The following is a 24,791-nucleotide window of genomic DNA, read 5'->3' on the forward strand; positions in this document are numbered from 1 at the left end:
AATAATAAAAACAAAAAGTCTTTCTCTCTCTTTCAATGGAAAAGTTAATCCTCTTTTCTCGGAAGAGGAAGTTAACTTTGTAAAATTTTATAAATAAAAGCAAAAAAATTTACACGCGTGCAAATTATTATGGATATAATATTTCCAAGAAAAAAGTTTTCCATCGTATACTTTTCCAAGCTAGAATCATCATCGGCACTTAATGCGCCTATTAAACAAACTCAATCAGTCCTGGTAGGTATATGGAACGCCGCATGGATTCTCTGGTCTGAAGGCCTCGACAGCTTGCGGGTTAAGTGGTTGTAATACATTCAACCGGAATGTGGTCCAACTTTTCACATATACAATGACCGGACGGGAGATGGGGGGAGGGGTTGGCTCACTTCGCCGTTCTTTCGCTTTTCACGGCTCTATATAAACCGCCTAGGTCTGGTGAATGTGTTTGCGTACGCGGAGAGTACCGTAGAGTACTCGCGTGGAAGAAGAACGTTGGAAAGGACGTTGGAGGAGAGTTGATCTTGACGTTAACTATAGGTCTCCCAGTCCAGACGTTCTCGCTGGGTTGGGAAAGGATAGCGGGTGCGGAATGGGAAGGAGAGAGAGGACGTGGAAGAAAAGAAGATACCGATAGTAGCGTAGCCAGCGCCAAGCCAGACTGGACGGCGCTGAGCTCGTCGCCCTCGTAGTAAACAAAGCTGTAACTCTCCTCTCGCATTGAGGAATCAATGCTTCGTGCCGCGCTCTTGGGGGAACAAACTCCTAGAGAGCAAACCCACCCTCTCTCTCTCTCTCTCTTCTCTCTCTTTGTCTCTCATTCTCTTTTACTCTCGCGCATCCATCTTAGTTTTGGTGTGGCTTGCATGCTGATGCGTTGGGAAGCGAGTCGGAAAGATGGTCACTCGAACTTGCTTTCCGTGTAGCTCTTTATATTTCTCCCGCACGTGTTGAACCCGAAACTTAACGGTACTCCGATATTACATTATCGAGGTGATGTAAGTGACAAGTCAGGGAGTAAGGAATAAGAGACAACTCGATATAAAGCAGAAAAGTACATTTTTAATCGATTAGACGTTGCGTTTTTTTTTATGTTAATAAAATAATATTTTTATCACTGAAATATATATATATATATATATATATATGTTTTTTATCTTTTAGAATTATTACACACTGCAATATTTGTCTCGTCCTTGCGTTTATTGAGTACGATAAAAACGACGAGAAAAAGAGAATTCAAGTTAATGCTATTATAAGTGGCAATTGAAGAAAATAGTATAATAATATTCTCTTCGATCCACAAGCCAGTATAAAAGATTAAAAGAATCGAGTTAAGGACGCTTATTATTCCGGTAGAAGCATGGATACTTCTCAATCTTACTCGTATCTTTTGATATTTGGATCTTCTCCAAGAATTTTCGAAAGAAGTTGTCGTTATAAAGTTGAAGAAGCTCCTCCAAACGTACGAAAAGTATTACATCAGATGTTTAACATTTTCCTTTCTGTTCTCGAAAAAATGTTCCAACATGTGAATTGTCACTTTTATGGAAATAGATCCAATATCATGTGTGATAGAGAAAATAATTAAAAAGTCGAACGTCTTTTTCATGAGAGAGGAAGCAATCGAACTGTTCATAATATAACTTAAAATTATAATAAATTTGTAGATCTTTTCCATTTAACACGTAGTTGAAATTACGAACTTAATTTTCATAGAAAGAAAAAGTAATTAACCGCAGCTTAACGTGCCAGAAAGGCAAATGACGGAAGTGTCAAACGCGTTTCTCGCGGGATTTGTACAATTTCATGAACGCCGAAGAATTCTCATCGAGATTCGTACAGATCTCTGCGAAGATAACCGCCGATATCCGCAAACGGCAAAAGCGACTGGATAAATGGCGAACGAAGATTCGCTTACGATCGAAAGACACGAGAAACGATTACGAAACGATCTCGTTGGTTCTCCGAAGCGAACAGTTAAGTTTTCATTGCGAGACTTACGATCATGGAAAAATCTCATTCTCTTCTATCGCATTAATATCCTGATCCTGTTAAAAGTCGCTCCGTTTAAATATATATTCATAATTTTAGTCTGGAAGCTAAATTATATATAATTGTATTTTTATGATAAATTAGTATAAATACACTATAATAATTACATCTGTTTTACTTTAATCGCGCAAGCTTCTCGCCAACATCGCGGGTTAACATCGCGTACAGAGTTATCACGATGGCGCGATATAGCCTGTCTGTACAACGCGGTGCATTTGCACATTGTGAAAAGGGGACGGGCTGTGTCGAAGTAAGTGCAACGGTTCCTCGTGCCCGAGAGAAAGAACTCTCGCTGCCCTTCTTATTTCTCCAGAGACTTTTCGCGAGCGAGCGCGCGAACGAGAGACATCAGAATTCCTCTCCATTCTTTCCTCGTCTTTCTCGTTTGCCTTTGTTACCGCTCGTCGGCCTTCACTTTCTTCGACGTGAATGGCAAAATCGGCTAAATATCTCCGGAGCACTTTCGCATCCCGTTGTCGCGATACTTTCTACTTATCTCTGCCTCTCGTCTCTTATTTTGTTTCCTTCCTCGAGAAGAGACAGCTACATATTTCAATGGTAATAACAATCGGCGTCATTCAACCTTGCTATGCAGAAAGTAACTGTCCGGAATCTCAATAAGCGGTCATTTGAACGATGGGGCTCTCGACGGGGGACTAAGCTTCTATTCCGTCAACGAAAAACTTTGCTCGTATAAAACGTCAAACGTACATCACAATATACACGTATGCATATGTATATATATGTGTGTGTGTGTGTGTGTGTATCGTGCGTTAGTACGTATATCAAGGAGGATATTCTGTAAAGGATACCCTCGAAATCCCGGAGCGATTTATCCCGCTTGGTGAATATCTATAACTATAGTAGGTTTGTAGATCGCTCAGTGCTTGAAAGTATCATTGATCATCCGTCCCTTTCGCGAATGTCATTTCTCCTTGTTCCGCGTTCCTTTCTTTGTATCGTCACTGTACATCTTTATTCTTCATTTTCTACGATATCTAGAGTTTACGGCACAACTAAGAAAATATGCATCCATTTGGTCGATATTGCCAAAGTTTTCGGGGAATTTTTATTCGAGAACGTATAAAATATGCAAATACGAAACTCTTGTATTAATCAGAAGATAAGACAGAAATGAGGCAATATTTTCACGAATATATGCATAATTTTTAACCTAAAAGGTATCACGAAGAATGCCATGTTGCAAAGTATAGCAATTTCCTATTATATACGCGACTCTGTAAACTATTTACGATATAATATAATATCCGTCCCATTTCAGGTGGCTTGGATGCTTTTCGACAAGAGCGCTATCCTGACGGTACAGAATCACGTTATTACCAGGAACCCCAGAATATCCGTGTCGCATGATAAGCACAGGACCTGGTTCCTACATATCAACGACGTGCACGAGGAGGACAAGGGAAAGTACATGTGCCAGATTAACACCGCCGCCGCCAAAACGCAATACGGCTATCTACACGTTGTAGGTGAGAATGCGTGAACTTATAAAATATATTGACGTATCGTTAAAATATTGCTTAATTTTATTTAATATATTTCTACAGTATTATGTTATCGAAATTCTTGGAATGAAGTTATTAAGCATGTTGACAGATTGTCTTTTAGAACTTTAATATTTTACATATACGGAATCAAAAAAATGCTTCGCGAATTAATCATAATTTTATTACGGTAAAAGAAACGATTTTCCTCTCGTCTTCAAAAATATTAAAATGGTAGTAATTTAATCGGAAAGGCATATCTATTATATATATATTGTCCGAAAATAAACTTTATTCAATTTCTAATAATTACTCATTCTTTTATATTAATTTCAAGCTTTAAAATATTAATAAATTATAATCGCATTTTATTAAAAAGTAAAGAGAAACGGAAAGAGAGAGAGAGAGAGAGAGAGAGAGAGAGAGAGAGAGAGATGCTCTTTTTTATGAGAAATAGTTATTTTCGTAAACAAATGCGCGAAGACTCATATTTCTTTCGATATCACTATCCTGTCATGTTTTATTGTTACCGAAAAGAAAAAGAACTATCTCATACATTGCACGTTAATTCTGTTACACCATTAGTAGAGAACATTCCCCGATCGATTGTTATTTACGGTCTTATTGTATCGCACTATGAACCCATTAGATCCTTCGAATAAATCTCATTTCGCGTAATGGAGTCAGCTTACCGTCGCGAAGTTTTGCGCGAAACAGAGCGTAAGCATTTTATCGCAGCCATCTAAATAGATTTATGTTTAGAGAGATCGAGAGAACACAGCGTTCTGCTAATCTTACATATAGAAGCAACAATGGAACCATAATAATTTAATCGGAAGAGAGTATATCAATGAGACCCCGAGGCGGTCGCCAGGCGTCTCTCTGCCAGTCGGGGAGAACATATTAATATCTCGAGTTTTGACATCTAGGCCGTTAAAGCGAGAGCGACGATACTTGGGGACGGATGCGTCGGTGGAGAGTAATCAGCGGGCTAGATTAATTGTTTCCGCGGGACTCTTGCCTCTTGTCCTCCGTTGCGCAAACACACGCAAGATTTCCCGGCGCGGCGCTCTCGCGACACTCCCGTAATAATGTCGATAGTACCCCGACACAATGGCGATCCGCCATGACTACATCGCGCGTATAACGGGCCTCGCCGATGTATTTTAGGTATCCGTCTCCGCATTTGCCGTACGACATAACCGTATGGTACATTTTGCGAAATAGTTCATCGATCGAACGATTTTTTATCGAAAAGAAAAGGGATGCGTGAAAGTTAATATTTAAAATATCCTTGTACACCCACAGAAAAGATTTCCGGATCTAATGCTATTACTCTTCGATCTATCATAAAATAGGATCGATGTAGCGACAATCATATTTATTATTGAAAAAGGAATATTTTAATGTTAAATGGAAAATTCTTAAATCTAGAATAAAATGCCTAGTAACGCCACCGCGTATCGATTTCGCGCCGACTATTGTGGCGCTAACATCAAGTTATTCTAAATGCAAGAATATATAAGCTTAGATTTGTATATGTTACTCTTGTCTCAAGATAGTAAGACAATCTTATTTAATTCGAGAGAGAAGAAAAGGAATTATTGATTTAATTTTAAAATTGTTTTATTTTTATACCGCATAAGGTTGCGATACGATTAAATATGTCAAGAATATTTTTTGTCTCGTTATCAGAAATCCTTTCTGAGAGTGTACGTGTACGTATGCAAATTTCTTTTCCAACTTAATTTTTATTAAATCTGATTCATTTAAAATCCAATGAATAAAATAAGAATTTAAAGGAGAGATTTTGAAAAGAAAGATCGCTGTCTCGTTTGATTTCGTCTCTCGCTAAAATATCGCGAGAATATAATGTGATAGCGTTGAAGTATCGATATTCTTAGCCACGATGCAAACATTCGGTGATGATATAGCGAACTTCGTAACCAGGTGAATGTGTCGGATATCATATATCCCTTGTTCCTGTCTCTCTATTTAGTTACGGAATCTCCTTCTTGGTTTCTCCGCCGCGCTTGCGGTCGACCACTGCATCTCCGTAAATCAAGCACAAGCCCGGGACCATCTGACTTTTATTCGATTTAAAGGCGAGTTGGCCGGCTTAAAACCGGTAAAGAAGCCGCGAAATTGAGAAGCAGACGATATAATGTACTACCGCGCCTTTTGATGGCGCTGAAAATTCCTCTTGCATTCACTCCACGTTATATCCTCAGGATCTTTTTCATATCTTAAGAGTCACTTATGAGACAAACAACTTATTGTTTTTTGGACGTCTTATTTTCTATACAAAAAATGTGTCCCTTTTATTTTTTAAATATTTCTTTTAAAAGATTAAGAGTCTCATTTGAAATGTTTTTCTCCACATTTTTGCATATTACTCAATTGAAATGGTTTGTATGAAAACGATTAGAAAAATAAATTCATATGAAAAAAAAAAAAAACCATTTGTTGACACCCAACGGGTGTGTACGTGACATATATGTATGTGTGAGAATTTTACATCTAAATGTTATACATCCTAAAATCGAATTTCTGTATTATTACCAAGCGCACAAGTTATACGAGTTATATCAATCAAGAAGCGTATCATATTATGTATTATGAGACGAGTTTGATGTTAGATGCTTTTAGGGCATACCATAATTAGCAATCTACAATTTACAATGACTTCATTCACGACGAAACTCGATAATTATCCCGGTACAGTTCCCTCTTTTGGATGTTAATTGTAATACGCTGTCAAAACAAAGCGACGTTTAGGTTTATTGCACATATCTCTCTCTCTCTCTCTTCCCTATTTGTTAGAATCGTATCTTCCTCTACCGCGAAAAAAAATTGTTTTCCAATTTTATGAATTCTGAAATACTATCTACACGTATTTAAAGTTGTATGCGCGTGTATATTACTATCATTAATTTCATTCTAGAGCGTGACATTACTAAAACAGCGTGCATCAGCCAGATTCGTCATTTTTCGAAACGAGCAGATTGAATATTTTTCTTTCGTCTCGGAAAAACCTGAAAGAGATTCAAGGGCCTCGACACGGCGATAAAGTGGCAATCCCGTTTAGAATCGTCAATATTTGGATACTTAGACGCGCGATACACACGCTTAATGTATATTTTTGTACACGTTGAAGGGAAAATATGGGATAGTTATCGGCGTTGCGTTTGCGCGCGTATGTTTACCCTCAGGTTACCCTCGGCCGACTGGCATCGTCGTTGCGAGCGATCTCTCCTTCGAACGTCTCTCGAACGTTGCGCTGCCGGAAACTTTAGGACAAGTTAACGCACAACAGCGACGCGGTAACACGAGCGGCGTTTGCGCTTGAATAATGCATCAACAGACCGTTACGCGACTACAGTGTAATTCTGCTGTGCAGAGACCGGCGAGGGGGTGAGACCGACCCCTTGCCTCCTCGCGCGCGCGCGCTTTCAATCTGCCCTTGTTCAACAATTCGGCAACACCCCGCATTAGCATTAATGCGAGATATCGACGGACACCTGCGGTAATTCATAGGATTGGCCGCGTTCCCTTGTATCCGGTGACCACGCGGCTGTTGTCGGACAAAAAGACTGGGCAAAGAGATTTTTCTTCTCGTTGAATTTGATTTTATTAAATTATCAGGCGGGGAGTAATTTATGAATCGTCCTTCACGAATAATCTTCTAATAATAGAATTAATAATTATATCGCCGATAATGATATCGCAATGAATTTTGTGTGTGTGTGTGAGAGAGAGAGAGAGAGAGAGGGAGTGGCGCGGGGGTAAGAGAAATAGAAAAATTTTAAAAATCACATCATGTAATATTCCATTTTATTCACCCGACCGTTATAACAATGCAGAATATCAGACAAGATAATTTTACGTTTATAATAATCGTATAAAGAAATACGTGCAAGGAATAACGGAGATACATTAATATTGTATAATAAAATAATTACAAAATAAAAATACAATAATAATAAAATATAAGAATAAAAGGACTAATATATATATATCGTTATATCTATTATATAATTTTAAATATACTGTGTGTATGTGCAAATCATAATAATCTAATTTTAAGCTAATTTCCATTATCGGTAATTTAATTAACTTCCTGCTTTACTTTCTATAAAAAAATCTACTATATACAAAATATTTCTCTTTGTTGCATATATTCAAAAATTTCCCATCGTGATAATTTTTAATTTCCACTTTTGAGACTTATTTTATTTCGTTTACAATTCATCTTAAATATATGCAAAAATTAATTAAAATGACTTTAGAATTATTATTTAAGAAATCCGATCCAATATCTAAAGATAGAAATAAATAGAAAGTTTTCTCGTACGTTGAACATAACGTAGGTATTATGAGACGTGAGTAGAGAAGTGCAGAGAAATTAGATACGCGGTCGGATTTATTCGTAAATATATAAAATGGCTGTCTTTGCTATCGTAATTTCACTGAACATTATCATTAAAATTATTAATTTATTGTACTTTATTCATGGCAACTGAGATTAATTTTTTTCACATATTCCGCTTTATAGCCGATACAATTTAAGTTTCAACTTGAAAGAGCTTCTTTTTTTTCTGCTTCTTCTCGGCGATTTGATAATTTCAATCATTCTAATTCTTTACGTTGATATTTCTTCCTTTCTATACGCAACAAAATTTATTCTACTCTTCATTCGAAAGGGATAAAATTGACTTTGATTAAAGCTATGATTAATAACTCGATAATGTGTCACGTTAAATTAATTATTGTGTATAATCAATTGTATGATCAATATTATCACTCTTCTAATGTATCGATCGTGCCGCAAGTGCCGATTAATTAATTCATATATGAAGAAGAAGAGTAATTTTGACTGATGTGTCATATTCGCGTATAACCAGCACGATATCATTTAAGCACGTCAGCCAATTCAGCGACTTGCATTTCCAGGTTGATCAACGTCGACGTTGCAGACGACGTATGTCCGTATACTAATATTATTCGTTACCACGACGACGATATAATTGAATTATACGCCTCTCTCTTGTGCGCGCGCACGCACCCTTTAATTCAAGAGAAGCGATGACGTGGTCAATATATGTAGATGCGAGATATCGCTGTCATAGTGCAATTAAATAGAATTGTCGAGATGACGCGTTGATCGTTATAAATTACAGCCGTGATTTATATAATTTTTTTTTTATGCACGCTTAAAAAAGTGAGGTTTTAATCACTCATTTATATTATACGTATGTAAGAATGATTTCGGGAAATTTATATAACAAATATATTGCTTCTATATATATGTACAATCTTTCTTTCTCTCTCTCTCTCTCTCTCTCTCTTTCTCCGTTTTCTCTCTCTTTGCAATATGCAATATGCGTATCGTGCCGGCGATAACGAACACGTGTGCGGTAGAAACTGTAAAAGTGCCGTTTCTGCTTAATACTTGCCGCTTAATTTTTAGCGAGTAATGTCACTTTAAACTCTTTGACGCAACTGCGCGTCATTTATAAATTATGAATAAACGTTACATGTATCACATATATGGTATACTATACTGTGCTCTCTAATTCAATAGTATTATCATGCCGCTTTTACTTAATTGGCTCTATTTGGCAATAAAAAACATAGTAAAGATCAAATGAAATAAAAGGAATTTTGTCCATAATAATGTTTTCTTTCTCATTCTCAAAAAAAAAAAAAAAAAAAAGCAGAATCATTCTCTGTGAATAATAATTTAATAGAATAATCTTTTATTAAATATTTATCAAAACGTAAAATTGCGTCTTTCGTATCTATCGTACAAACCTTGTCGCAATCTTCTTGTGGCAAATTGATTCGAATTTGTATCTCCTCGCAGGAAAATCGTGCATCGGCTTGATTTTTGATCGGTTATTACGTTAACGTAGGATTCCGTTTCATCTCGACGTTAAGCCCGTTTAGTAATTGCCGAAGGAGAGGAAGGGAAAGATGGAAGGATCCGTCAAGGGCATGCAAAATAGCGGAGGGCTTGAAAGAATCGCGGCGGAAACGTAGTCCACTCCTTTCTTTCCATATCTGGGGTAAAATGTGACAAGACTTTTCCAGTCGCCGCTAATTCTTCAGAACATTTCTCTTACAACGGAGAAGGCGCTTCTTATCATTAGTGATTACGAGTTTTTCACGGCCGTTTCCTTCCAACTCGCTTCTTATCTGTACGCCATTTCTACCTGCTATCCCCGTATATATGCGTGGTACTCGCTTCTTTTAAATTTATCAATGAAAATCGTTTTCGATTGTGAGCTGAATTGCGTTTTCCTACGCATGCGTGTTAATATTTATCTATATATATTAATGACTTGTATATATTCACGTTGCGATATATATTACATTAATTATTAGCTATATTAATTCTAAATAATTAAAGATACGAATAATATAGATATGTGTACATATTTGGATGCAATATTGATAATTGATAGAATATGCATAGAAAATGTTCATTTTTAGCAATGTCCACGTGTGAATCTAGTCCATTACAAAAACTAAAAAAAAAAAAATTTTTGTATACTTTTTACAATCGATTAAAACACAATGTTTTCATCGTTATAGTGCCACCGAACATCGACGATTCGCAAAGTTCGTCGGACGCGATTGTTCGCGAGGGCGCCAATGTGACTCTCATCTGCAAAGCGACCGGAAGTCCGACGCCTAGTATTCGTTGGAAACGAGACGACAGTTCCAAGATATCGATCAACAAAACTTTATCCGGTAATATTAACATTAATTTTGTACAACGAAACTTCATGCTTCGACAAGCGTAAAGCAGTATATTATAATCTTCAAACGTAATGGAATAATTAAAAATATATATGTCAATGTGCGAAATAATTAACCGCTATCGATCGATTCGCATTTATATAACGAATCGTACGATCGTGGTTTTCAGTGGCGGAATGGGAAGGTGAAACGCTGGAAATGGCGAGGATTTCGAGACTGGATATGGGTGCATATTTATGCATCGCTAGCAACGGCATACCACCCACAGTCAGCAAGCAGATCAAAGTTTCGGTCGATTGTAAGTACACACTCTATCTATTTTTCATTTTACCGAAAATAATCTGTCCGAGGTGTTTTTACATTATACGGCACAACAAAATAATCTTCCATAATATAATAAACGTATTCGTATATATTAAATTTGCAACGAGAAAAATTAAAAAAAATTGTATAATTATTAAAAAATTACAATCCAATGATTTTATTTTACACGTCGATACGTTAGCATTGCTTTTGTTTAAAAATCACAGAAAAATCAACAAAAAATAAGAGAGATGACGTAACTAGATTTTGGTCAATCAGATTTCTCGCGGAAGTAAAAGTATCTATCGACGAATAACATATAGGCTGCCACAGCTGTAAGGTAGCCTCTAAGTGGTAACTGCGGTGCCGGAATACGATATTCTAGAAAGGGGTTCAACAATATACAATTTAATAACATAGAAAGGAAACCGGCGACAAAGCGGCCTTTACCGAGTCTTTCGCCTCTCTTTCTCTATCTCTCTTTTGCTCTTATGCTTCTAGGCTGTTTCCCGCTGGGCTAAAATAAACGTGCAAGTGAACGAGAGAAAGGAAAAGAGAGAGAGAGACGGTAACGGGAAAAGTAGCGAATAGGGTGTCGAAAGTCACGATCATGTGTGAATGCGCGTGTCAGGGGAACGTAGAGAGGGAAAGAGAAGAGAAAGAGACGGCGTTGAGGTTCCCCGGTGAGACATAAAAGTAAACTCGGGCGAACCGCGACACACCATTACGCCCATTTCCACCCCTGTACTTGCCTATTGTTACGTTACTGCTTCTCCTAAATACCGGGCACGTGCCTCTTCCCCATGACATACTCGCTCACCACGACGCTTATTTTGCCTCTGCTTCCGTATCCGGATAGGAGCTTTCGCCTATATCGAAGTGGATAATCCTTTTTGCACATCGTTATTTCGCATTCACGGGTTTTGTTCGCGTGCGCGAATCTTATACGGATTAATTACAGATGCAAAAATTTATGATCCTTTGATTGTTTAACACTATCCCTTTTTTGGCATCTTCAGTTTAAGTGGTATCCTTATCAAGTGGTAATCATTGATCTATCATCTATCTATAGATTGTCTGACAATGAGTAAGATTAATTGATCGATTTGAAGAATGTGTTTTGGGGGAAAAATTTATATTTTTAATTTGAATATGATGCGGAGAAAGGATTTTTAAAAAATCTACTTGTTAAGATTGTGTTAAGGTTCTGTTACTTGAATTAAAATTTGACATTTAAATCCGAAGGAAATATTTTTGTAATTTTTCGAATCTTTAATTATAATGACTTTTTTTTTTGTTACACTTAAAATATATAGCGAGAAACGGAACGTATTATAGTATCCATGAGGAAATGACGATTATCGTCTCTCGTACCGTATTGCGCTACCTTTGAAAGCTCCGCGATATTTAATTATTAATTATCCGTAAAGTAAAATTGTATCCGCCTTTTAAGTCGGCTACAAAGAGATGGTGAGGAACGATGGAGGCGGAAGTTTGTCGGAGCTTACGCGAAACATAATCTTCGTATTCTTAAGACAGCTCTCTCGAGTTTTCGCGTAAGATTCAAACCGAAACTGCACGCGAGAGATGCCGCGAAAATATAGGTAAGAAATAAAAAAATTGACAATTTATATACATGTAATAAATTAATTAATTAATTCAGCAGTGTGCTAGAAAAATCCGTCGTAATTACAATACGAATGAGATGTCATTTGAAAGCTGGTGACAAAGAAAGGGGAAATGTATTTGCCACTGTTCTCAACGCGGATACACCACGGATTATCCTTTTAGGCGTCCTTTAATTTTATTTGTGGCGGCGTAACTAATAAAGGCTTTTGCCAACGGATATTATCCTGGGCTCTTTTCAATTTATAAATTACGATTGAGTGATAATTGCAATATTGTCTATGATATATGCCTTATTATTGTCGTCGCGACGAGAAATTATATAAGAAATTGGCTAGAATATTGTTGTTGCGCTTTGCAAATATTCACTCTTAGATGCATCGTGTATTTTCGCGAGAAATAAGACACAATATAATGCCGGAAATAAATTCAGTATAAATGTACAATACAATAAAAAGAGTAATGCAATTATACAATATATAGAATGCATATTGCAGAAATAAAATAAAGTTTTATGTAATGCTATCTTTATTAATGCGAATATTTCTAAACAATTGGCGTCGCTCTATATCATTATAATAATAATTCAGTTTAAGCCTATATAATGTAATAATATAGTAGAACGATTAATCTGTTATTATGCAAATGCATTTAGACAAATTTGTTTCAATGGCCGATGGTGAAGATTAATGGCTAGTATCCGCAAAATTTCAAAATAAACATTATATATTTAGTAATATGAATTATGTGTATATTTATTGTGAATTATAAATTTATTACGAATTATATATCTATTTGCCGATTGAGCAATACACATTTTTATTCAATTTCTCGTTTCAATCGCTCGCATTCATTCAAGAGAAACACTTTTAATATTAGCTCTTTCATTGACCCATGGCTATTTTATATTATAACTTGTTTGCGTATCACAGGGTATTTCATTGGTCAATAATATCAGCATGAATTTCAATAGTAACGAGGAATCGCTCGTGTATGCCGAGTGAATATTTTGTCAGGCCAGGGGAATTTTTACGTTCCATTCGCAATATATAAAGTTTTTCTAAATAGCCTTAGGACTTGTTTCGCTATTGATGTACGGGATATCACTAAGAGTTATGAATTCCGATATGACTGTTTTTTTGCTGTATAAGAGAACAACAATATTTTACATATATTAGATTTATTTATATGTATATATAAAATATTTATATGCATTTTTTAATTTTTTATATTTCTTATTTATTACATATTTATTTGTTATATATATATATATATATATATACATGTGTGTGTGTGTGTGTGTGAGTGTATATATAAGAGATTAAATTCTAAACTTGATATAAGAAATTATTTATAAAAAAATTAAAGTAAAAATCAACGATCGATATGAAGTGATGGGGCATTTTAGCGATGATGACTAGACGATATATTTTTAGATGGAGGGAATATAGCAGAGTTTTGCAGAGCTGAAAGATCAACGTAACGCTCTTTGCGCATTTTTATGCGTTCAAACGGAGATTAATTAAATGGTCGGACAGATTACAAGCATCTACCGGCGACCCTTTTAGTCTGATGACATTACAAGTTTACGACCTGAAAAAGCATTATATTGTATACGTTTTTCACCCCGCCCGCAGTGCCGCCGTTTTATCCCTCGTACAGCTTCGTGCAACGTGACGAATATGGTATATATTGTAGTACGATAATTATAGAGACTATCGCGTTGTATGCCGTACAAATATATCGTCGCCACACGCCTGCAAACGTCTCGTGAAATATATTTTCATTCTCGAATACGTGGCAACCAATGCGATCGTACTGCCGCATTTATGACGACGCATTTGTTTGCCGGCGAATGTAATTTCAGTAAACATAATTGAACTCCCTTGTTGCAGTTATTAATACAGTTAACGGAAAAGCAAACACTGTATCGTTGGTATAATTATTAATATTCTGCAAGTGTTGATATTCGGGAGAGGTATAGAGGTAGAGCGGGGGGAAAACAAATGTATACATTTATATGTAGATATTTTATACGCGCGCATTATACTTGTAAAGTTACGATATCATAACGCACGCATCTCCCGTAAATACCGTCGATTTTTTTGTTTCATTTCTACGTTGCAGTTAACACGATAATTCTAGTTCAAGAATTGTACAGTTTTTGCCGTTTTTTTTTGTTTTTGTTTTTTTTTTTTTTTTGTTCGCCGAAGAAATATTTACATATCGTATTTTTCCTTCTCGGTATTGTTGACGATTTTAATCAGTTCTTTATGATAATGACGCGGAGCGCATAATTTTATGTATGCGCTCTAATTTACGAGAATGAGAGACGATATGCGTGTCTCGTCAAAGTACATCATTTCCGGCAACGTAACGTTCCGCTAAAGAATATAATTTTCGACTTTCATTAGTTAGCGTGAATTTAGAATGATAAAGTCGCCATTTCCGACTCGGACAGACGGACTTGTTGATGAAGGGGAGAAAGCCGAAATTACGTGTAGCGCGTTCTGCATAAATTTCCATTAAGAAACGCGAGTGTGTAAACTAGAATTTTTGAATAAAGTTCCCGAAAATGCTCAACCTCTTATTTTCATCAAATTTCACAGCAACATCCCAAATAATTTCAATCGAGAATGTACTTGAAAGAATTTTTAATATAGATAAAATTAAATCGAGATAAAGTGAATAATAAAGAATACAATTTTAACTTTATGTGTTTATATTCTTTTTCAATTTTTTTTTCATGTTGATAATTGAAGATGCAGCTGTGCGTAAATATTCAATTTCATCGTACACATCGTAAGTTTTTTAACATCGTGAAACGTTACTTCAGGGATGAATTCAATATTTGTAAACGATAAAAACAAGTTAAACCGTCGTACAAACATATGATCTATCTTGTACGTTTTTAAATCATAGCCAGTCTTCGCGAATTCAGATTCGTGTTCATCGCTAGAAATTTGGTTTGCGAGGCCAAACATTGGCGCGACAAATGGCCCGATCTATCCAAGAATCCGATTCGCAATAAACGGGAACGCGATAAAGTATTCGCACGCAGATAGACAGTAGTAACGGGAACTCGGTGCGATTCGTCACAGGATTCGTGCTAATTTTATTTATTGCCCTCTCACCGTCACCAAAGATGCTCGCTAGACGAGGACGGGACGAGAACTGAGATGAGGTTGCAGGTCACGGAAAGAATCGTTTTAATTTATTCGAACGTGTCCGTCGTTCGCGTAGGCAAGTATAGGTATCGCATTCGAGGGGAGAATGTAACGGCGAAACATCGCAGAGAATGCGGCACGGGGGAGAAGGGAGATGGGGGTAGGAATGGTTATATCGGAGATGGCAAAAGGGGGTGGCGGCGATGGCGTCGCCGTAGTCACGTATAAGCAGTGACTCAGGCACGATCCTTCTCTTTCTCTTTCACTCTTTTTTCCTCCTCTTCTTGTCTCCCAGGCTCTAACGTCTCCCCCTGCTCCCTCGTCCTGCGTTTTCCCACCCACGGTACTTCCAGTAGCAATCTGTTATTAAAATCAGCAACGAGAAAAATCCGTGCCGTATCTCCGCGAGACGCGGACCAGTGCGCAACGACAGACGTGTTACGGCAAAAATTAAGCCACCTGCCAACTCGGAGATGGAATTACGTAAAGATGCGGCCCTATTGACGCCCTACTGATGCTAAAAATCTTAACTGAGAGAGAAAAGAATAGAATTCACGCGGGGGATAATTGCCGATAATTGTCGTACAATCACGAGAACTTTTAGAATAATTTTGTGCGTAAGATGGATCTCTCCGATCCCTTAATGGATATCTTCTCCGATAAATAAGAAAAGTTTAAGAGCTGCAAAAATACACGCGCGCGCTCTTCTATTTTTTTCTCGAATAAAAATTTATTACGATACATTACGATTATTAATTCCATACCTACCGTCGCGAGCGCGTTACGCTGCGATTCTTTTGACGAGAACGATACGGAAACGGCAGCGGTGAAACCGAGTACGAGGATACTATTTGTTTCGATTACGTGCAAGAGATGAATGTACGTTCGCAAATAACTAAATGTTGATTTTAGAAGATTGTCTTTCGAAACGTGTTTTTATCGCCCTTTCGCATTCCTCACTAAACGATTTTTAACGAGAAATCCGGTGAAGGGAAAACGGTTTATTCAGAAAATTTGTTAAATATTTACAGCTTCTCACGCACAAAAGTAGGCAATATCGCAGCGTCAATTATAGTATCATTTATGTATGGAATCATTAACAGGTCGCGAGATTTTTGGTGAAACAAGATTTAGCACCTATGATACGAGAAATATTGATCTATACATCGATATATAGCATGGATGGGACGGAGAGCAGGACGGGAAGGAAATAGTGTTTTTATTTGTTCTTTTTTCTCTTTCGAAAAAAAGGGTCCAACATTTTGATTTAAACGATGCTACCCTGCAACATCCATTCTGATCGAAACGATCGTGCTTATCGTGTTTGCCGATTGTAATTTAATTGTCCAACGCCCGAGGAAATTGGAATTCTGCTTGTAGCACACGCCACGTGGGCGCCGATATTACAGATCGGCATTTGAATCCATCGATTTCGATTTATCCGAGTAAAGCCTGGAAATCATCTGCTTTCCCGACTAGCGAAAATGCGATTTCATGACCCTCGCGAAAATCTATAGAAATTTAACATTAATTGTTACTTTACAACAGATATATCGTCGCTCTCTTATCGTTAGATTTCTAGTCTCGCATCGGCCGGCTATTACATCGTACGAAAATGCTTCTCTCGAAGTATTGCTCACGATATTAATTCTTTCAACGTAATAATCCCATTTTGTCCTCAAAAAAAAAAAAAAAGAAAAAAGAAACAAACAAACTTTTCATTTCTCTGGTAATAAGATAAAATTCGACATATCAATCATTATCGGGATGAATATCATCAAAATATTATCGACCATATTTTTTAAACGCTTCATGTTTCTAACTTAACGTTTTCACGTGGTTCGTAGCCATCTCCGCGAAAACAAAATGACACTATTAAACATATCCTACCCTTAATGTTTCTCAACACTGCGCTGGAATTGCGTTTATCGCTACGTTGTAAAGTACTACGAAAATCTCTGGCAGATGTGAGTATTAGTGTAATGACGATCGGATTTTCTCATGATATTGATCTTGTTGGAGTGTTCTCGGGGTCTGTCGCGGCAAACAGTCTGGCTGTACACGGAAAGAAAAATTGCCACTAAAACGAGAGAGGTTCTCGCGCGCGTCTATTACGAGGTAGGGCCCTTATCGGCTACGCGAGCTGGCGTTTATTTAAATTTAAAACTGGGGAATCGATCTTGAGCGGTCCCCTCGCGTGCACTTCTCTCTCTCTCTCTCTCTCTCTCTCTTTCCCTCTCGTTATCCCACCTTTTCCCACTTTTCCTCCTTTGTTGCCAGACGACCCCCCAACTCGTAGCTTTCTCGCACCTCTAATTCCCGCCTCTTGTCGATCGTCTCTGCGCTCGGCACGTCCCTCGAAAAACTCATTAACGTGTCTCGGTGTGGCCTATCCCTTCCACCTCCTCCCCCTTACCCTCTTTTCCTTCACTCGCCATCGGGTTACCTTGTGTGCACGAACGACGTCGAAGAGGCGCAGCATTGGGAAACTCGTCGTAGCGGTGCGACGAAGCGTCGAATGTTTTGAGAGAAAAAGAAAAGTATTTTCAGAGGATCTCAGATTGGGCAAAATCAAACCGTGACAGTGTGTTTTTAATTTCTCAAGATGTCTTCGCATAAAGACATATTTAAAAACAAATTATCACGAAAAACTTTTATCTAATGCAATTTTATCATTCTAATGACTCGTATCTCTTAGTGATTTAACCCCTCGATATCGCAATTTAATTTTTCTATCTTTTCATTATTATATTTTTTACCATCTATTTTTGTAATCTTTATAATAAGAATTGAAAAAAATACTAAAAGAAGATATAGCCAAACGTGAGATTTCTAAGTATAAAGTATATTATGAGAGATTGAGAATGTATTCGAGAGTTAATCAACGCTAACGAACTGGATAGATTAATTATATTTAAGTAAATTTAATATTTTAAAAAATGTGTTTCGAGCAAACGGAGCGATGCTTCTACTTTCACCGGAATTTACTCGGACATTACCTTCCTCTGTAATATTTCAAGCTTTTGTGCTAAATGTCTCCGTAACTAAGCCGCGAGTTAAGATTGTCTTAAAGTTACGTGCTGTATTAAGTATTTGAGAGGGCCCGTAAAATTAAATACAGACTATCTTTCTCTTTTCTTTTTCTCATATATGTATAATATATACACGCGCGGATCTCAAATAAATTATTTCAGTTCTCAAAATTCATTCACCACGTGCGAAAGATAAAACTGCCATACAAAACTGCCATTGTTTATCTCCACAATGTTCTTAAAGCGCTTGATGACATGCAAAAAAAGAAATGCGAATTTTAGCCGTACGCTTTTAAAGAACAGAGAAACACTTTTGTAAATAGCGGAAGAAGACGTGTACACATATACACACAACAACGGTATATACATAGATACATAATGTATAAAAAACAATCATCAAAGTTGAAATTGAAGCTTTGCATTGAAGTGATCTTTAACTCACCCTTTTATAAAAAGTTGAAAAAAATTAATCTTAAAGTTGTGAGAAAATCAGATTTTAATTTTTTTATCCCTACTTTTCTCTCTCTCTCTCTCTCTCTCTCTCTCTCTCTTAAAAAAGGGAATGGAGGAGATCATTCTGTAATACTTTGCGTCTCTCAATTTTTATTTTTATTTCTATAGTCTTTGCTTGTAGTTTTCCATTTTTTTCTTGCACGTTGCCTCGATAAACTAGTACATCCGATGCAGCTCGGGACTAAGTATCTTTACGGAGTTTCGCAGAAACGAGCACGTTGCTTCTATTCGTTTTTGCTTCACCGAACATAGCGAGAGATCGAACGCGGAACAATTTCGGGGCATCTAAGATAAGTGCGCTCATCCTAATCGTCCGCTAACATCCATTACATTTAATACAGACGAGAACTCTCAGCCGGAGAGCGCTTTCTCGCTTTCATACAGCGAAAGATTCATAAGTGAATGTCATGCGATATGATGGAATATCGGGCAGTCGCGCCGGATTCCGCTTGTCCTTGCACGCAAAACGCATTTATACGAGAAATGCCTTTGAAGAATCATTTTAATGGAATAACGTAGAAAGGTCATGTCAACCAATACGGTGCTATTTTCAAGTGCGACGCTATAATCTGGCTGGCGTAGTAGCCTATTGATTTTAGGTAAAAATATTACGAACGAAATATCTCCGACTTAATGATCAATATCAATTTTAAATATCGTAAACCTACCAGGGCGTTGCTGCGTTATAACAACAGTGATGGCAACTTTTTTTTCCTATATTTCTTTTTATAATGTAATAAAACATTGACACAATATTAGTATGTGAAAGCGACGGAGATAAAATGCCGTTTAGCAAAATCAATTCTCTTCTATCACAAATTAATTTATGAAATATAAAACTTTGTTTTAATTAAACTGCGGCATATAATTATATCGATATGCTTAAAAGTCATATTCAGATGTTTTAACGGGGAGTGACAATTGTTTCCGGTAACACATGACAGTGAAGTGCGTATAGTGATGTGCAGGTAATTAAACTCGAAAGCTCGAGGTTGAAAAGCCTTGAGAGCTCGAAACAGTGTTTTTGATCTCGGCACGTCGAGCAGCTTGAAAAGGTGCACGGAATCTCTATATGTATAGGATTTGTGTCTTCTAGTGTGTACGTGCGTGTGGTCACGCAGAATCAGTTTTCTATGAAATCCTTTTTACCGTCTCGTCGTTCATATTGCATTAAATATTCATTTCATTGTAAAATGTTTCAGTAGTTTATATTATTAAAATGTGCATCCTTCGAATACCTCGTAATATTTCGCGTATCTATTACATAGATATAAATAGAACGATAATTGTTGTAACCAAGAATCTTTCATCAAGGAATATTATCGAAACGGACGCGATTTCTTCGCGTAGGACTGATCGCAGTTGCGCAATGTCTCTTTATGTCTCGTCGTTGTAATGTATACGACCGTGCCGGCGCACTTTTCCGTGTTTGGGCTTCGAAATCCACGATATAAAGACCAAGATTTTTTTGATCTCAACGCGCGGAAACGCGCCCCCGGGCAGTGCATTTCGCTGCACTGTCTCTGTATAATTCTCTCCGGAGGCGCGTACATACACGGGGAACGCGTGGACATCCTTCAAGGGAAGAAGGGAGGTGTTGCGATGTGTGACGCGGCTTTTGTTTGCCCTTTTTAAATGCGGTCGCGACGCGCCGCATCGGGGCTACGGAATGGGACGCGACGCGACAACGCGTATGAATTCCGAGAGGGGCGTTGAATTTTTATGAGCTTGCATACCGCGAATTAGCTCATGTTTCGCCTATCTTACACATACGTACGCGCGAGCACAAACGACGTTACCGTTTAGCTTTCTGTGCGCAGCTCGATGATACGGTCAATTATAGATTGAATCAAAGCGCATCGATAAGATCAGCTATGTCCGGGGAGATTCTTTAGAAAAAGATAATTAATCGGGTCTCTCACCAGACTCAATTTTTTTTATATTATTTTTTTAAACGGAGGATCTCTTCCCTCATTCTCTCTTTTTTTAAAGCGCTTCTTCTATTGTTGTTTCCAATATTTTGATTACTAAAAAACAATGACGGTAACTTTATAGCAATTCCTAAGCCGCGTACAAAGCGGGGGATATTTTCCGACTCGCGGAAAAATACCGTTAATGCGATAAAACCTCATAGAATCTCATGGATTCTTGCCCCCGGTCGCCAATATCTTCTCATTCTCGTCCTCTGAGTGCGTTATATTTCACTTCGCACTCGGATGCGAATGGAAAGTGCACCAACTCTATAGTTAGACTACAACAATGCTCTCCTCGCGCTGCAAGAAAGAGGTAAATAAAAAATAAAAAAATATATGTCACATAAATTACGTTGTCGAACCCTGATGAGAACGATAGCACATTCTATTTATCTTGCTTATGAAAAGAATCTGTAAGAATGATGTTTCAAGATCGCTCTTCTCATGATACATAAACAAATTCAGCTATCTTGGAAGAGAAGAGTACAAATACGAAAGAAATTACCATCATTGGAATGAATATAATATTCATCGTTATTTTTTATGCCGTCGGCCTTTATATTTACTTGAGGACAGCTTCGGAACGGAAAGAAATCGTTAGGAAATAAAGTTAAAACTTATGAATTGTTTACATTTTAATTTTATAAATATTTATTATTTGTAAACAATTTATTTGTGATAAAAAGAGTATAGATGCAAGAACTCTAAAAGTATCAAGAAATCGCGTTACCGATACGATCACTCCCCTTATATGCAATCTTCGATCTTCGTACACGTGTGGGAGCAATATATATCTTGTATATAAAATATCTGCGCGAGGAGAATCATAATCAAAATTATGTAGAAAAATGTAAAGCACGAAGAGAAGAGAGGAAGCTACATACGGTAAATTTGCCCGCCATGTGTCGTGCCACCTTCCTCCTCATTCCTCATCGGGCAAGCCCGCATCTACGCGTCTCTCATCGTATGACTCTCATTCTCTCTATCCGACGCGGCACTCCGAAAGAGAGAGAGAGAGAGAGAGAGAGGCAGAGAGAGGGAGAAGAGAGTAGCTGCATGTCGCGTAGCCGGTATGCAACGGCACATGGAGTAGACGTACAGCTTGACGTATTACCGGGTAGTGTATTGTAACCGTGCCGTTACACCGGGACCGGGGCACTACCTATAATAATCATGTCATAATCCACAATCCGCTTTCCATGTGCGTATAATTGTTATAACGATTTTTATCAACCTTTGATCCTGCCAGTTGAATGGTAAAGAGAAAGAGAGAGAACATTAATCTCCCGTTACGTATTAATTGTACAATCTCCGTTTCTCGCTCAATTTGAAGATTTGAAAATTTCATCATCAAAGTATGTAAACTATGTCCGTCGCTTATAAAATGTACGATGTCTACGGTATGTATCATTTAAATTTTAAACTCGTACTATTTACGCGCTACAATTATTTGTTACTCGACGAATTTATCATTACACGTTTGTTGAAAATCATAACATAGATATAAGGTTTATTTTATTCTGTTAAAAAAACGAATGTAGAGATAAAAAGAGAGAGAAAAAGAAAAAAAATGTTGCCTATGGATTATGCGATGTCTACGGTGCATGTCGGCTAAATTTTAAACTCGTACTACTTACGCGATGAAATTATTTGTTACTCGGCGAATTTATTATTACACGATTGTTGAAAATTATAACACAAATATAAAATTTATTTTATTCTGTTACAAAAATGACTATAGAGATAAAAAGAAAAAGAAAAAAAATGTTGCCTATAGATTGTGCGATATCTACGGTGCGTGTCGGCTAAATTTTAGACTTGTACTACTTACGCGCTAAAATTATTTGTTACTCGGCGAATTTATTATTACACTATTGTTGAAAATCATAACACAAATATAAAATATATTTTATTCCGTCACAGAAACGATTGTCAAGATAAAAAGAGAGAAAAAAAGAAAAAAAATGTTGCCTATAGATTGTGCGATATCTACGGTGCGTGTCGGCTAAATTTTAGACTCGTACTACTTATGCGCTAAGATTATTTGTTCCTCGGCTAATTTATTGTTACACGATTGTTGAAAATTATAACACGAATGTAAAATATATTTTATTTTGTCACAAAAACGACTGTGGAGATAAAAAAAGAGAGAAAAAGAAAAAAAATGTTGCCTATAGATTGTGGGATATTTACGGTGCGTGTCGGCTAAATTTTAGACTCGTACTACTTATGCACTAAAATTATTTGTTCCTCGGCTAATTTATTATTATACGATTGTTGAAAATTATAACACGAATGTAAAATTTATTTTATTTTGTCACAAAAATGACTGTGGAGATAAAAAGAGAGAGAAAAAGAAAAAAAATGTTGCCTATAGATTGTGCGATGTCTACGATGCGTGTCAACTAAATTTTAGACTCGTACTACTTACGCGTTAAAATTATTTGTTGCTCGGCGAATTTATTATTACACTATTGTTGAAAATCATAACACAAATGTAAAATATATTTTATTCTGTCACAAAAACGATTGTCAAGATAAAAAGAGAGAAAAAAAGAAAAAAAAATGTTGCCTATAGATTGTGCGATATCTACGATGCGTGTCGGCTAAATTTTAGACTCGTACTACTTATGCGCTAAAATTATTTGTTCCTCGGCTAATTTATTATTACATGATTGTTGAAAATTATAACACGAATGTAAAATTTATTTTATTTTGTCACAAAAATGACTGTGGAGATAAAAAGAGAGAGAAAAAGAAAAAAAATGTTGCCTATAGATTGTGCGATGTCTACGATGCGTGTCAACTAAATTTTAGACTCGTACTACTTACGCGTTAAAATTATTTGTTGCTCGGCTAATTTATCATTACACAATTGTTGAAAATTATAATATAAATATAAAATATATTTTATTCTGTCACAGAAACGATTGTCAAGATAAAAAGAGAGAAAAAAAGAAAAAAAATGTTGCCTATAGATTGTGCGATATCTACGATGCGTGTCGGCTAAATTTTAGACTCGTACTACTTATGCGCTAAAATTATTTGTTTCTCGGCTAATTTATTATTACACGATTGTTGAAAATTATAACACGAATGTAAAATTTATTTTATTTTGTCACAAAAATGACTGTGGAGATAAAAAGAGAGAGAAAAAGAAAAAAAATGTTGCCTATAGATTGTGCGATATCTACGGTGCATGTTGGCTAAATTTTAGACTCGTACTACTTACGCGCTAAAATTATTTGTTCCTCGGCTAATTTATTATTACACGATTGTTGAAAATTATAACACAAATGTAAAATTTATTTTATTTTGTCACAAAAACGACTATGGAGATAAAAAGAGAGAGAAAAAGAAAAAAAATGTTGCCTATAGATTGTGCGATATCTACGATGCGTGTTGGCTAAATTTTAGACTCGTACTACTTACGCGCTAAAATTATTTGTTACTCGGCGAATTTATTCTTACACGATTGTTGAAAATCATAACACAAATATGAAATTTATTTTACTTTGTCACAGAAATGATTGTCGAGATGAAAAGAGAGAGAAAAAAAAATTGTTGCCGATAGGTTGTGCGATGTCCACAGTGCGTGTCGGCTAAATTTTAGACTCGTATTACTTAGGCGCTAAAATTATTTGTTCCTCGGCGAATTTATCATTACACGATTGTTAAAAATTATGATAAAAATATAGAATTTATTTTATTCTGACAAAAAAACTATGTAGATAGAAAGAAAGAGAAAAATAATAAAATGGCTCGTTTGACGAACGCAATTTCTGCCAATAGGTCGAATGTTTCATATCGCTTCACGTTCTCGAACAAAATTATAACGCGTTGTAATTGCGTATAAAG

The 24,791-nt window shown here is 36.6% G+C and overlaps 1 protein-coding gene across 3 annotated transcripts in view; it reads left to right on the top strand.

The window, feature by feature from the left end:
• LOC138937654 (lachesin) overlaps nucleotides 1-24,791 on the top strand; it is a 161,406-nt gene that overhangs the window by 85,687 nt on the left and 50,928 nt on the right. For all 3 annotated transcript variants that reach the window (XM_070304134.1, XM_070304135.1, XM_070304133.1), the window contains 3 exons: nucleotides 3,332-3,539; nucleotides 10,152-10,310; nucleotides 10,489-10,617. In XM_070304134.1, the coding sequence (XP_070160235.1) occupies nucleotides 3,332-3,539; nucleotides 10,152-10,310; nucleotides 10,489-10,617 (496 nt within the window). The remainder of the gene's footprint in view (nucleotides 1-3,331; nucleotides 3,540-10,151; nucleotides 10,311-10,488; nucleotides 10,618-24,791) is intronic.

Source organism: Polyergus mexicanus, unplaced genomic scaffold, assembly GCF_030449975.1.
Source record: "Polyergus mexicanus isolate NDT 795.1 unplaced genomic scaffold, iyPolMexi1.0 SCAF_11, whole genome shotgun sequence".
Lineage (NCBI taxonomy): Eukaryota > Metazoa > Arthropoda > Insecta > Hymenoptera > Formicidae > Polyergus > Polyergus mexicanus.